The following is a 14,534-nucleotide window of genomic DNA, read 5'->3' on the forward strand; positions in this document are numbered from 1 at the left end:
GTGGATAGTGTGTTATTAAATACTCATGAACCCAACACTCTAAGCAAAAATCAAATCTTGGACATGCCATTTCCTGTCACAGCTAACACATGTACTTTTTAGCAATGCATATAAAAACATATTATAAGGAAAACCATTTTCATGCAAAAATATTTTTGCCTAAATCTTCCACAGAATGTCTTCCCAGCATATGGCTTTTGCTTTGTCTAGTGAATCTCTTAAAGCAGTTGGATAAGAGTTTGAGGTATGGGTTTTTGGCTAGACATATGGACCATTTTCCTAGCTTGTTTACTAAAACACAGAGATTTTATATATTCCATTTTTAAAATAAGACCTTTTAAGTTGATATTTAAGAGAACCAGCCTTTATTTTATGTCAGGATAAATATAACCAATAGTAGCCTCTGTGTATGTGGGGTGCATGACAGCGTAAACAGAAGTAAAAACAAAAACCTGGAAATGAAGTTTGGCACGTATTGGTGAATGAGGCTGAATCTTGAAAAGAGACGAGGCCTGTCATCTCTGCCAAGACGAGAAGCAGCAGAATCATCTTAATACGAGAGAGAGAGAGAGAGAGAGAGAGAGAGAGGGAGAGGGAGGGAGGGAGGGGAAGGAAGTCTGAGACAGCAGCATGTGCTGGTGCGGGGAGTGCAGTGGGGGCGGCCAGAGCCCAGACAGGACCTGTGAGAAGAGGCCGAAAGATGCACTGCACCTGCTCTGGGCAGCGGCGTGGTATCAGCCAGGAGCTCATAAAAGTCACATGCTCTCAGGGAGTTTATACTCATTTGTAACATCTTGAGACATTCAAGGTTAGAATACTGTAATCAGTACAGAGTTTTAAAATTGGACTTCTGAGTGAATGGTTTTGTTTAAACGGCTGCATGTCTGCAAGTCATATGTAGGGACTGGCTTATCGCCAGGATTGGAAGACCTTTCTCCCAGAACTTCATTGCTTCCTTGGCTTGGATAGTCCCATTTCTTAGGCTTCAGAGAATATTCAGAAAGTTGATTGTGCCTGAAAGGCAAAAAAAGGAATAGGGACTAAAGCTACTCTCAGGAAATATGGATGAATCTTAGAAACAATGAGGGGCGAAAAATAAAGCACACCGTAGAATATTACATAGGAGAGGATACTGTTTTATAAAGTTCATTATATTGTTTAGGGATACATATCTGTGAAGTAAAACTATTTTTTTTTTAAGACCAAATGAATGAGAAACAATTCAGGATAATGAAAATACTCCCTTTTGGCAGAGGGGATATTGAGCCTCAGAGAGAGTACACATAAATAGATAACATCATTATTCATAATCTAGCTTTTAAATTGATAGATGCATAGGCGTTCACTTTATAACTTACATTCCCTATTCTTACGCATGTTGAAGAAGTTTCATAGTGTAAAGGAGAAAATAAATTGGTCATTTATATCCTACCAAACACTACAAAGTTATCAATATCAGTTTAGCCTCAAATCATCTCGAAATTCCAATTTTTGAAGGAATTTAAATATGTATTCTTGTTATGATTTTAACTTCTATGCAGAAATATTCTAATAAATTTTAATACCAGTTCTAATCTATTTGAAAAATGTAACTTTATTTTCTTGCATTGCAGGACCATCGTTGGAAAGGGGACAACCAAGATCTAAAATGGTAAAACCAAGAAGTTGGTGTTCAAACATCCCTTGAAAATTATTTTTCTCCTAGCATGTAAAAAACCTCATTTTTCATGTTATAATTTTATCCTTGTTGTTACTTGTTTCTCCATAATTGTTCTAGCCTTTGCATGCATACTCTTACTTTCTGCCTTTTTGAATCATGTTGGCCTGTTTTAGGTCTATTTTATTTTGTGATTATAATACCTATAGCTGTTTCTCTTTTTTCCTCTCTTTCTCTTTTTTATGTAAGTTAGGTAATATATATACCAGACCCCGCAGAGCTTTAGTGATAGGAATAAAAAAGGTGATGGGGAAGTTATTTGGACAGAAGGATAAAATCCAGTATTTTTAAAATATTAATCAGGAATTTTATAAAATACAAATATTTTATGTATTGTCACAAGGCCAAGTTTCTAGCAAATAGCTTGTATTTCTTACATCTCACATATTGACCTACTAATTCAAAAATTATTTCTCCTAAAGACACCCAACAAAAACACCACCAAAAAGGTAGAGGAGACCGTTCCAGATGGGAGAACCAGACTTCCACGAAGAGCGGCAAAAACCAAAAAAAATTACAAAGATCTCTCAAATTCAGAATCAGAGAGTGAACAAGAATTTTCACATTCATTTAAAGAGAAATTGCTAGTAAAGGTAAGTAAAGAGATATAATTCAGATTAAAAATTTCTAGGAAGCCTGTTAAGATACTAAATAGAGAATGTATTTTTACAAAAATGTCGAATTTGTCACATTTTAAGATTGAACCTTCTATATGAGAAATGTTACATGCTAAAAATTGATCTTTAGGCAATATGTTAAAATGTGTGATAAGTTGGCATTAGTGTTACAAAACAGATGTTTGACTCTAGTAAAATTAGAACTTTAAGATAACATTTTGAATTAGAAAAGGGCTTGAATTTTTCCAAATGATACTTCAAAAAAGTGCAGACTGTTGGAAAGCTGTGACTCTTTCTCTTGAATGGAAGCAAAAATACTAGATCTGAGGTTCTTCCCACACACTGCCCACCTGTGTCTATCCTTGACTTCTTTCTGTCTCTTAATGTTACAGACATATCCCTAGCCATCTGTGCTTGAAAGCTTTTTTAACAAAGTAAAAAAAGAAAGAAAAATAGTGCTTATAGTTTGCCAGGTGCTATTCTAAGTACTTTATAGATTTAACTTCTTAAAATCTCTTAAGTACCATAGGTGACTAGTACTATTATTGACATCTCATTTTACAAATGAGAAATTGAGGCTCAGAGAGATGAAGGAACTTGCCCAAGGTCACACAGCTAGGAGGTGGTAAAACAAAGGTTTGAACCCAAAGAGTCTGGCACTAAAGGTAGGTCTGATCATTACACTGTTCTGACTGATTGCACATAATGAAAGTTGTACCTCCCTTTGTTTGTAACCTTGTTATTCTTTACTTGGAAGACTTTAAGGACTTCATAACTTACGTCTGCATTTTCTATCACTTCTTACTTTAATTTACTCTCCATATAGTCAGATGAGTCTTCCCAAGCTCCCTGTCATCATCTCCCTCTTCAAAGAAAAACGCTGACAGTCTCTATGTGGTCAGTGCAGCAGAATACCTTTGCAAGCTCATTTCCCCTGCTCCCCGGTGTATGCCCAGAGCTGAAACAGCCAGATGGGCTAACCTGGGACTCCCACACGAGACTGTGCAGCTCCAGTCCCTGCACCCTGTCGGTGGGGGGGGTCTCCCCTCACCGTCTTCTCTATACCTCCCGAGCATGTCAAGTACCATGAAATCCAGGAACTGTTTCTAGTTTCCCGAAACTGGATATAACCTCCTTACAGTGCTTTATTTGCATTTCTTAGGATATTATAGTCCATGTATATTTTCCTATGAATTTGTCATATGCCTTTTACACGCAGAAAGTCCTTCAGTACCCATGTTGAAGCCCCTGTTGTGCTCGTGTATAGTAATAGAAGATATTTAATATTTCAGCATAATTTTTTTTTTAATTTTTTTTTTTTCCAACGTTTATTTATTTTTGGGACAGAGAGAGACAGAGCATGAATGGGGGAGGGGCAGAGAGAGAGGGAGACACAGAATCGGAAACAGGCTCCAGGCTCTGAGCCATCAGCCCAGAGCCTGACGCAGGGCTCGAACTCACAGACCGCGAGATCGTGACCTGGCTGAAGTTGGACGCCCAACCGACTGCGCCACCCAGGCGCCCCTCAGCATAATTTGTTTTATGCATCCAAGTATAAATTTCTTGTATTCAAGTATAATTTAAAACTTATCAATACAATTAGGAGGAAAATATCCATTCCAGAAGCAAAACCATAAAGCTGCCAAAGAAACAGAAGAAAGCCTTCTCTGCCGAATCACAGAAGGATATATCAAAAGAATGGAAAAATTCATCTCTACTAAAAGATGCTGTAAGAGATAATAGCCTTGGCTTATCTCCTGTATCTTTATCTGGGAGCCCATCATCTATAGAAGTCATGAGATGTCAGTATCATTTTTTTCTTTTAAATATTCAACAAGTTTCTATTATAACTCTGTGAAAACAGAGTTTGAAGATTAATCTTAAATATGTGCCTCAAAATTATAGGTAGTCAAAACTTCATTTTGTGAACTAGTGAATGCTAGTAACTTAGTCTTTGCTAAGTAGACATGGGAACGGTGTCACTACGACACTCAAGTTTTTCATGGGAGGACGTTAAAGACCAAATGGTTCAATATGGAAAATATTTAATGTATATTTACAAATTGTAATGTGAAAGCTTAAATCAACTTTTAGGTTTTTAATCCCCAGATATATTTAATGTGAAAATAATGATGGGGATTTCTACTTTTTCTCTTTTACATTTCATTGACAAAAAAGTCTGCAAGGAATATCCTAGTCATTTTGTGGAGCCATAGTGGATTATTTTTGAGGTTTGCTTTTATTGAAAGATAACTCACAAAGAAAAATTCATATTCTTTGGAGCTCTGGTACACACACACACACACACACACACACACACACTTTTCTAATATAGTAACTATAAGTTTGCACTTTTTTTCTGTTCTTTTTAAGGATATTTTAAAGCATTTCCAAGTATCCATAAGTTAATATATACTTCCTCCAAAGTAGCTATTTTGTTCTTTACTAGAATATTTTCTCAGCGCCCAGGACCACTGACATCTCAGATAACTGCATACTGTAACAGATGCACATGCCCTGATTTTATCTGAAAACTAAGAGTCCATTTATACTAAGATTATTTCAGCCATGAATTTCCTCACCTATATATGAAGGATTTAGATAAGATGATTTTCCAAGCCATCTCCAACCAGAAAATTCTGTGACTTTATAACAGTTCTGGCTACGATGTCAAAATACTCAAGATAATGCTTAGGTTGATCATTACAGTGCAGCTCATACTATAGATATTTTTGTCTGAGCTTTTGAAAGTTCTTATAGTTACATCTTAAATGGAGCCATTAATATTTTTCTAAGCCTTACAAATCAAATGATTTTAATATAAATTAAAGTTGATTTATTAGAAGTTTATCTTTTTAAATACAAAGAAGATGAGGATTTGATAAATCATTATAGTCTTAGAGTTTCATCTTACTATTTCCAAAGCAGACATCAATGATAATACCTGTCATCTGTGTTTTGTGAGGCAATATAGGTATAGAGAAAATAACAGAGAAGGATTTTACTCAGGATTATGACTGTATAACAAAATCCATATCACCTTATCTGAAAACTTCATCACCTGAATCTTTAAACAGTAAATATAGAGTCGGAGGTCCAATAAAGTCACCTAAAAACAGTGACAAAAATGTATGTGCACGAGAACGTTGCTCACCGATTCCACGATCCTTCTTGTTGGTAAGAATATACGCTATTTTCCTCCTTTATCGGATCTATCTGAAGTGGGGAAATCATTTCCCTCTAATTTTAATCGAGTACACATTGCTTGTCCACCTAACTTAGGGTTCTGGGTTTGGTCTGTGGGACAAGAATAACGTACTGGTAAGTAGAACGGCCTCTGTGAGATTGACAGACTAATTAGCTGTCCAGGAGGAAGGGTGTGGTGGCGTGAGAAGTAGCGAGTGTGTCTCTTCTCAAGGAATGATCACTTCGACAGAGGCACTGCTCACTCGTCTATGCATCAAAACCACATAGTTCATGAATGAATGAATATTAAGATGAACAGAGTTAGTGATACAGTGGAAAATTCTTCATTCTTCTTCTCTTGTGTATTGTTACGTGTACCATTTCTTCCTAACGTGTAGGTATGTTCAAAGTGTTGTAAAAAAACATTAAAGATAGGAATCAATTATGGTCAAAGTGAGGTTAAAATACTGTGCCTACAGAGAAGAGTTTTAAGTTGTGGATACTTCGGTACCAGTTTAAAACCCACCCCACTGCCATCCCATTTTGACTTGGGTTGTATAGATGGCTTAATTTGGAGAATTTTATAGTTCTCTATAGGTCTCTCTATGAAGTTCTAGAACTGATTGCCAAGATGGTATAACTGGGTATAGGTGAAAGAGTTCTGAGTGAGACAGAACTGCATTTAAATACTTGCTAGCTGTGTAACATTTTACAAGCTAATGAAGCCCGCTGCACCTCAGTTTTCTCATCTGTACAGTAGGGTTGTGAAAAATTAGTGTGATTGTACAAGCAGAATACTTGATACGTAGTAAGTACCCAGATACATTATTCTCTTGATATGTGTTGACCTCCATATATGGACATGGAATTAACGAGAGTTCAGTGTACTCACAGCCCAGATAGGAGACCTCTGATAAAACCAAACTTCTGTCCTATCCCTTTGAACTGAATATTTGTATTTCTGCAGGATTTTAAGGTCCTTTTATTCTGTTTAGTAGTTTTCACAGAGCATATTTTTCTAACCAAATCTCTTATGAAACCTCCAGTGTGCCAAACAAATAACAGTGGATCTACACCATGTAAAGCAGACAGGTCTAAGCCCCCCTCCTGGGTAACTCCCAAAGCACCTTTGCAAGGCTGTCAATTGCAGAACACCAGTTTTCCACTAGGTCACCGTCCCATGGTCCTTTGCTGTACCATCCTTCGTGTCCCTGAATCCTTTAATCCCTCCAGTGTCCCTCCCATCTTGCAAATCTCAAAACGTAGGGGATTCCCTGCCCACTTTTCTTTCAGGCTACGCTGTGCTAGTCAGAATTTTAATTGTTACATATTTATTGGCCATTTGTTTCCCGTTTACTGTTGACTCTGAGATATTAGAAATTTGCTATATAAATTAGTTCTGTCAGCTTATAAACTCTCCGACACTCTCTGTGATAGTGGCAGTTTTCTCTACGGTTTTAACTGTTACCAGATGTTCTGTTTGTGATCACCAATCTGATGTGTAGTGTATAACTTTGATTTGCATTTTACCGATTAAAAACATCAGTGAGTACTTCATGTTTTTTGGCCATTTTGTGACTTGCCTTTTTTTGCTAATTTTTAATTGTTTGACTTTTTTTTTTTTATAAACTTGTAGTTCTTAAAATAGTCTAGATATTCTAAATTGCTTATGTATGTGCAGTGCAAACATTCTTATTCCAGTAGCTATAATTTCACTTAAATGAAAAATTTCCATATGACAAAACTTGTTATAATGGAATTTACCAGAGTCTTTCTGTGATCAAGAAATCCCTCAGCTATGGTCATATTTTCCTTTCTTGTAAAAATGTTAGTTTTAACTTCTAGGTTTTCAGTCTTTCTCGGGCATTAGTGCAGCATCATACATGAAGTGCCCTCCTTTGTCCATCGTTCGTAATGCTAATCTGGGCACAGCCTAGGCAACCTGGAGGGCCAACTGCTGGGCAGTGTTCCGTGTGACTGGCCAGTCTGTCTCTGTGCTAATGCCCCATTGCTGTCGTTGGTATAGACTTTAACACTTGCAGGCTGTTTCACCAACCCCACCCCTCTCATTCTTTTACTTAAAATCTTCATGGCCCTTGAATCATCCATGTAAATTTTGGAATTACTTTGTTTGAGGGAAGAATGCCATTTCCTAGTATTGATAGTGGGTGCTTTCTCACCCATATATTTTTCTTTCTACATTTTGGTGTTCTTGCCAAAAAATGATGCCAAATCTTCCACAAAGAAAATTAATTCCTGTATTTTATGGATTTTCTTTTTGCTGTACTAAAAAAAACCTTAAAATTTTTTTCTGGGTTTTTAATGTTTTTGCTTTGTATAGAAACACTATGGATTTTTATATCTCCACCTACCTTCACTAATTTTGTCATAATTACCTGCCTAGATTCTCTTGGATTCTGGATATAGACAGTTACTCATGATAACTTGTGCATTTCCCATTCCAGTCCTTATACTTAAGTTTTTTATTGTTAAGGTGACTGTGACCTCTGGGAAAATGTTAAATAAATACCATACTAGCAGACACACTTACCCATCGTTTTTGGTAGATACTTATCAAATTAGTGTTGTAGTTGTCCAAGGACTTTTTCCCTTTTTGTTATAAATGGGTGTTGAGTTTTAGCAGCAAATGAATTATTCCCTCGAAATATAAGTAGTTTTGGTTGAATATTGTTGTGGTTTTGTTTGGGGCTTTAAATAATTTTCTAATTTCCTTTGGGTTTCTGTAGGTCTTGCTTATTCATAGCCCAGGCATACTCCAATTTATAATACTGTTGTGCATAGAAAAAATAGTAAGTTCTGTGGTGCTTACGTAAGAAACACATAATTTTCCACCAGCTATTCAGATGGAAACACAGTTTGGGAAAAAACAGTATATCAAAGTTGAACTTGCACGTAACAAAGAAGATCACATACAGGAGCAATAGAGGTTTGAAGGACACTATAGCCATCAGACTTCAACTAAGATGGTTCTTATAAGAATCAGACTACTGGCCCTAAATAATCATTATATTTTAATATTTTTCAACGGTTATTACTTGAAAAGCTGATGTTTAAAGTATGCAGATCATGGAAAAAAGTTGAAATTTTTGAAATGAGAAGTTGTAAGTTCTCAAATAGTGAAGATATAGTTGCTGAGCCACTGACATGTATTTGTAATGGGGACTTTCTGGTTTCACGATTATTTAGGAATCGGTTGAACTTCGTGCCACTACCGCAGTCCATAGCCCATCAACAAAAATATTTTTAATAATCTGTAAGACACAGAACTGTAAATGCAAAATTTTACAGCTTGGCGGAGGAGGGCTGGGAAGGGACCTAAACAAAAGTATCTGAAAAAAGAATGGACGTTTGCAAATTGACTTGCTTTAGGGTTTGAGAAGGATGATCAAAGGTGAAGCCAAGAGGACTTACAGAATTTTTTCCCCCAATTTCTAATACCTGTTTTAGGGAAATCATTCTGCATCTCCACTATCTATGTCTAGTGAAGGAAGAGAGCAAATACGGTGCGACATTCCTTGTGACTCTACTCATGTATCAGGTTTGTAGTCACAGCATTGCTTTAAAAACAATATTGTTGAACTACTATGCAATTTCACTTTCTAAAGGAATTACATTTTAAGTCATACCATTTATTCAATGTAGCTAATGTCTAATTGAAAATAAGCTGGAGAGAATTTAATGTACAGCTGCCTAAAACAATGCAAATAAATAACTGAAAGGCTTTTTTAATAAAAGCAAGAAAATTATTAGGTTATTTTTGATCAAGATTGTAGCGCTATTGTTTTTTAACTGTTCCTAAGGCCCCACACAGCATTTTAGTCGCAAACGAATGTACATAGAAGAAGATAATCTAAGTAATGCTGATGTAGTAGAAGAGGAGGAGGAAGGGAGAGTATACTTGCTTCCCAAAAAACTATCCAGAACTGAAGACACAGATAATCACACTTCTAAAGGTAGGTAGATCAAATGCCTGTGTCAAAATGCAATTAATTGTGGAAGATGGTTTTTGAGATCTTAAATGATACACACACACACACACACACACACACACAAAATCCCCTTTGTAAAGAGAACTTTGGATAAGTCTCATAAGGATGATGCTCTATCACCAAGTTCACTTTATGTGAATAATATAGTTAGTAAGGGTCTTTGTGCCCTAAATCTTCTTTATAATTCTATTACTGATTACCACGTTTTACTAGAATGTAAATTTACAGATATATTGGTATGTCACTAAATATTTGGTTATTAACATGGAAATAGTTAAAAAAATAACCATTCCAAAAAGCATTCCATTTCACTGTTAACATTTTTGCCTCAATACCCATGCCAAGAGGATTTTCTAGAAATGAAAATATTTTTAACTACCTTTTATGTCATATTATTAGATCACACATAGAATCTGAAAATAAGATTATTGTCCTCAGCCTCATGACAAGTAAGGCTAAATTTGTAAGAATGCATATCTTCAGCTGATTGTCTCCATTTTTTAGTATCTGAAAGTATATCTCCGTTATCAACAAATGACTTGTCTCTTCCTGCGGAGAGCTGGGAAAGTGAAATTTCAGGTGTGGGGATGATGTGTGAGAAGCTCAATACAGAATTTAGGAGGAAATTTCATGTAAGTTACCATTCTTTAAATGACAATTTTATACCCAATAAAATAATATGCCACCTGTCTACTAGACTAGCAGCTCGTTTGATCCTTTGGCAACAACACACCCGTTTAGGAACTCACTTTTCCTCACGGACTGGTGAGAATCGGAGTGATTTGTCTTCTAAGCCTGGTTTCTCTTCTCAAGTCTGTGCATTTTCCATAGTCTTTCTTTTCCTAGATTCTTTATTTCCCTTTTCAGTTTACCATTTTGACCCTTCCGTGCTTTTTCTTTTGGTCTGAACAATTTTCTTTCCGCGCCTCATGTTTTCGTTGCGCAGAGATGACAGCTAGCAAGGTTGCTGCAGTCGAGGAGGAAGCCAGAGGAATCCTCTCGCACTGCTTTACCAGGTCACTGCTCGTGGAGCCTTAGCCACTGAGGCTCCAGTGAGGTGATGTTTGGAAAATCCTTTCTAAAACAATTAACTCTTGTTTTCTCCACCTACCTCTTTATCTCACATGCCTGTGCTGGGAATACTTGTCTTCCCCTCCTGTTAACCTGTGTGGAAAAACACCTTTTATCGTCAGCCCCTCTCTTGTCTTTTTCCTCCGTCTGAAATAAGATTCTGTATATTTTAATTATCAAAGGACAACCTATAAACAGAGAAGCCGCCCTGATTTATGTGTATCTGTTCTGTTCTGCATCTGGCTAGATCAAGCAAATATATGTTTTTGTGGAAGACAGTCATCCTGAGTGTGAATTTGGGCTTTGTTCCTGAAGAGAATTATAATCACTAGCATTTTTATAAATAGAGTGTGGTGTCCTTATGGAAACAATGATCAATTCAATCCTTCGAATTTTCTTGATGGAACCGGACACTGCCCTGACTGAGCTTTTTTTTATTAACACTTCAGTTTAAATCACCAATTTTTCATTTTTCACTTCTGAGTTTTTCTTAGTCATTTGCATGGTAAAGGCTTTGTTATTAACAGTCTTGGTTAAATTATTATTTTGTGAAGAGTTTTCAAGTTAAAAATGTGTTTTTCAGATCCGCCAGAAAATGATGGATTATTTTGCAAAGCAGTCTTGGAAAACAGCTCAACAACATCTGACCAACATGAACCATCAGATTCAGGAGTACAGGTCTGTACTAAAAGCCTTTTTTGCAGTCTTCTGAATGCTATAGTTTAAAATTTTTTTTCATTTTGTTTCCTTAATAGGATCAAAAAACTCGATAAATTCCAATTCATCATCATAGAGGAGCTGGAGAATTTTGAAAAAGATTCACAGTCTTTAAAAGATTTGGAGAAGGAATTTGTGGTTTGTGCTTTTAAGAATTTTTTTAAAGAGGCACACTTAGGAAAACTTCTGTTAATTTTGTTCTTTAGAAGATTGTTTTAGGGGTGCCTGGGTGGCTCAGTCAGTGAAGCGTCCGACTTTGGCTCAGGTCGTGATCTCATGGAGCATGAGTTCGGGCCCCGCACCGGGCTCTGTGCAGGCCTGCTTCGGATTCTGTGTCTCCCATTCACACACTCTCTCTCTCTCAAAAAATAAACATTAAAAACAATAGTTTTAGGTTTCATATACACACACTTATAGACTGAAGCTTATGATGAGTACCTTTGATAATATGGGGAAAACCCTGAGACAGTGTATGACGTCTAGAATATGCTCAGCATGTAGCCAAGTTTATTTACACTAGGAATAAGAACATAGGAATTCTGCAAGTTTTATTTTTTGTATTTTTAAATGTAGGAATTGGGGGAGAAGATATTTCAGAAGTACAGTGCCTATCAAAAAAGTGAGCTGCAGAGGTTGGTGTGGCATTCTTAATGACTATGACCTATATACACTTTCAACTATTAAATATAAACGTAATTGCAATATTATCGCAATTCAAAAGTGACTTCCTCTGCTAGGCTTCACCACTTGAAAGCGTCACTGGACAAAAATGTCTTCTACAACACTGATTACGAAGACACTATTTTTACATCTGAGGTACAAGCTTTTTTACACTCCTATAATCGATACAGTTTCGCTGTGAAAATCTGACGGTAAACGTCATGGATGCAATACTGCTTTACAGATGTGCTCGATGAAGGAGGACATGAAGGTGCTGCAGGAACAGCTTCTGAAGGACACGGTGGGTCGGCTGCCCCCTGGGGCTCACGTGCTCCGTCTCTTGTGGCGGCGACTTCTTCCACAGCCTTTTCTCCTGTGGGGATGGAGAGAGGCTTTCAGCCCAGTGGGTTTAGGTCTTTAAACTGGAATAATGGGAGCAAGTCTAGAGTACGATATTAATAGAGGTGACTTAAATGAGTCCCTCCTAAGGGAGTATCGGTTCGGAAATGTTTACATGAGCTAAAAGAGTAACTTCCTTGTTCTGTACCCAAGCACTGTACCCGGCAGCAGGCCTGTGCCTTCTGAAGAAGGTGTGCCAGGACAGAGCTACCAGAATCGCTGTCTGCTTGGACAGCAGGACTCCATTAACTTAGATTAGAGGATGAAAGTAGTGGACTTTGATCCAAAGGTCTAGTAGCCCAGCAGCTGCATTCTGGGGGCAAAGACCCTTGGCGGGGAGGGGAGGGGTCCAAAGGCACTGCTCTCAACGATGGCAGACATTTTCCATGTAGACTTGAAGGCTTCCTGTACACAGAGCACTAGTGTACTTGCTCCCTTAATAGAACCTCAGCAGACTGTTGTGGCGAAGACGGTTTGGAGGGGAGCAGTCTAGAAAGAAATGTCAACAGCAATTTGGGCTTTAAAAGACCGGATCTCTACACTGAGCGCCTAGAATATCCGTGTTGAGCCCTGAACTCCGGAGACACCTAGGAATAGATCCTGGGGGGCTAGATAGAATGAGCGCTGATACAAAATACCTTTAGGAAAGGGTTGTTCTGAAAAGAAGCCCTAATAACAGCTAGCTTTTTTCTTTCCGTTTGATGGTTTTATAGCGATCATTTAAAATCTAAGTGTGATTTTTCCCCCCCCCGGCTATAGCAAGAAGAGGAGCTTCTCAACGTACGCAGAGGACTGATGTCATTATTCATGGCTCATGAAAGAAACGTTCATGTGTGATGTCTGGGTGTTAGCGATTAGTTGTAGCCACTTACCCCTTTTTGTGTATACCGGGAAATCCCACAGTAGCTCTACCGAGAGAAAAACAGACATCACCCAGGCAAGAGTACTTTTGTAGGAGCCTCCAAATCCAAAGAAATTGTTGTCTTATGGATGAGAAAGAACCACTATAACATGACTCCAGCCTCAGAAGACCTTTGTCTGTACAGTACTGTTCTTTTTTTTAGGGAGAAATTTTGGGAAAACCAAATAGTGAAAGGAATTTTGCTTGTTTCTATAGGACTATTTATGTTGGACAAATCTTACTGAGTTAACTATACTCACAAAACTAGTTTCTTTAATAAACTAAAACTTACCATAGAAAATGTACTTTTAAATGAATACAGTTTGGACTAAATATAAGGTATTACTAGTTCAGAGTATACTACATGCAACAAAAACTTGGCCCTGCTGAGAAGGGGGAGAAGCCTCTGATTTCAGATGCTTACCAGAGTGTGAGTCGGTACTTCTGGCCCACTGCTGGAGAGTGTATTTATTCAGTTATGGCACCTGTATTAGAAGGCATTAAACAGCCTATAAGAGTTCCTGTATTTTCTAAATATTTTAATTCCAGGTAGATACCTTAACTCCTGAGCATGCTCTTTTGACAAGTACTTTTTAAGCTCCTACTATTCACTATAATAATATTTTGCTAGAATATAAAAATACACTTAATATATTAAAGTTGAAATAAATGCTGTGCCACTTGGATAAGGATTATAAATAAAATGTTATGAATCATTTCCCCATTTTGCGAACATCGGATCAAACAAAACATCCTCATACAATCAGACATCTGAAGTATGAAATTAAGCAGCCTCACTCACTATTTTAATGGTAGCAGAGAATTTTACTCCTACCAGCATTGAAGTAGCATGATAGAAGGGGCTTTTCTCAGTCTGGACAAGCAGAGGAAAACCCTTTCCGTCTTAGCTTTATTCCATTACTGAGAGGGTAGCAGGCATTTTATGGCATGAGACAGCGACAGCTGGCTAACAGTAAATAATACTCAGAGGAGTTGCAACTCCGTGTTTCCCTGCGAGACATGAGAGCTGCTCGCATGACGACCCACCTCCCTGCGCACCTCCTCTGCGGCCACACTCACTGTACGTGTACGCCAGCCCGAGTGTGAGCTGTGACCTGGCCAGTGCCAGTAGTTGCTCCCCCTCTGAATCTCCGTCTCCAGCCGCCTTATCGCGCTGACCTTTGTCGCGTCTCTCCAGCTTGCTGTCTAGAGTAGTCCTGGGCTGTTCACGCCACCACTGCTCCGCTAAGCCTGTT

At 37.7% G+C, this 14,534-nt stretch overlaps 1 protein-coding gene across 5 annotated transcripts in view; it reads left to right on the forward strand.

The window, feature by feature from the left end:
• The window catches only part of SYCP2 (synaptonemal complex protein 2), a 79,559-nt gene extending 65,589 nt beyond the window's left edge, over positions 1–13,970 (forward strand). For 4 of the 5 annotated variants that reach the window (XM_045444062.1, XM_045444064.1, XM_045444061.1 and 1 more), the window contains exons 31-43: positions 1,614–1,651; positions 2,140–2,310; positions 3,938–4,136; positions 5,300–5,511; positions 8,989–9,079; positions 9,342–9,494; positions 10,035–10,162; positions 11,185–11,279; positions 11,357–11,456; positions 11,892–11,950; positions 12,056–12,134; positions 12,223–12,279; positions 13,137–13,970. In XM_045444062.1, coding sequence (XP_045300018.1) covers positions 1,614–1,651; positions 2,140–2,310; positions 3,938–4,136; positions 5,300–5,511; positions 8,989–9,079; positions 9,342–9,494; positions 10,035–10,162; positions 11,185–11,279; positions 11,357–11,456; positions 11,892–11,950; positions 12,056–12,134; positions 12,223–12,279; positions 13,137–13,214 — 1,460 coding nt within the window. In that variant the 3' untranslated portion in view covers positions 13,215–13,970. The remainder of the gene's footprint in view (positions 1–1,613; positions 1,652–2,139; positions 2,311–3,937; positions 4,137–5,299; positions 5,512–8,988; positions 9,080–9,341; positions 9,495–10,034; positions 10,163–11,184; positions 11,280–11,356; positions 11,457–11,891; positions 11,951–12,055; positions 12,135–12,222; positions 12,280–13,136) is intronic. The other variant, XM_045444065.1, reaches the window with a different exon arrangement.
• The last annotated feature ends 564 nt before the right edge of the window (positions 13,971–14,534 follow it).

Source organism: Leopardus geoffroyi, chromosome A3 (genome assembly GCF_018350155.1).
Source record: "Leopardus geoffroyi isolate Oge1 chromosome A3, O.geoffroyi_Oge1_pat1.0, whole genome shotgun sequence".
Lineage (NCBI taxonomy): Eukaryota > Metazoa > Chordata > Mammalia > Carnivora > Felidae > Leopardus > Leopardus geoffroyi.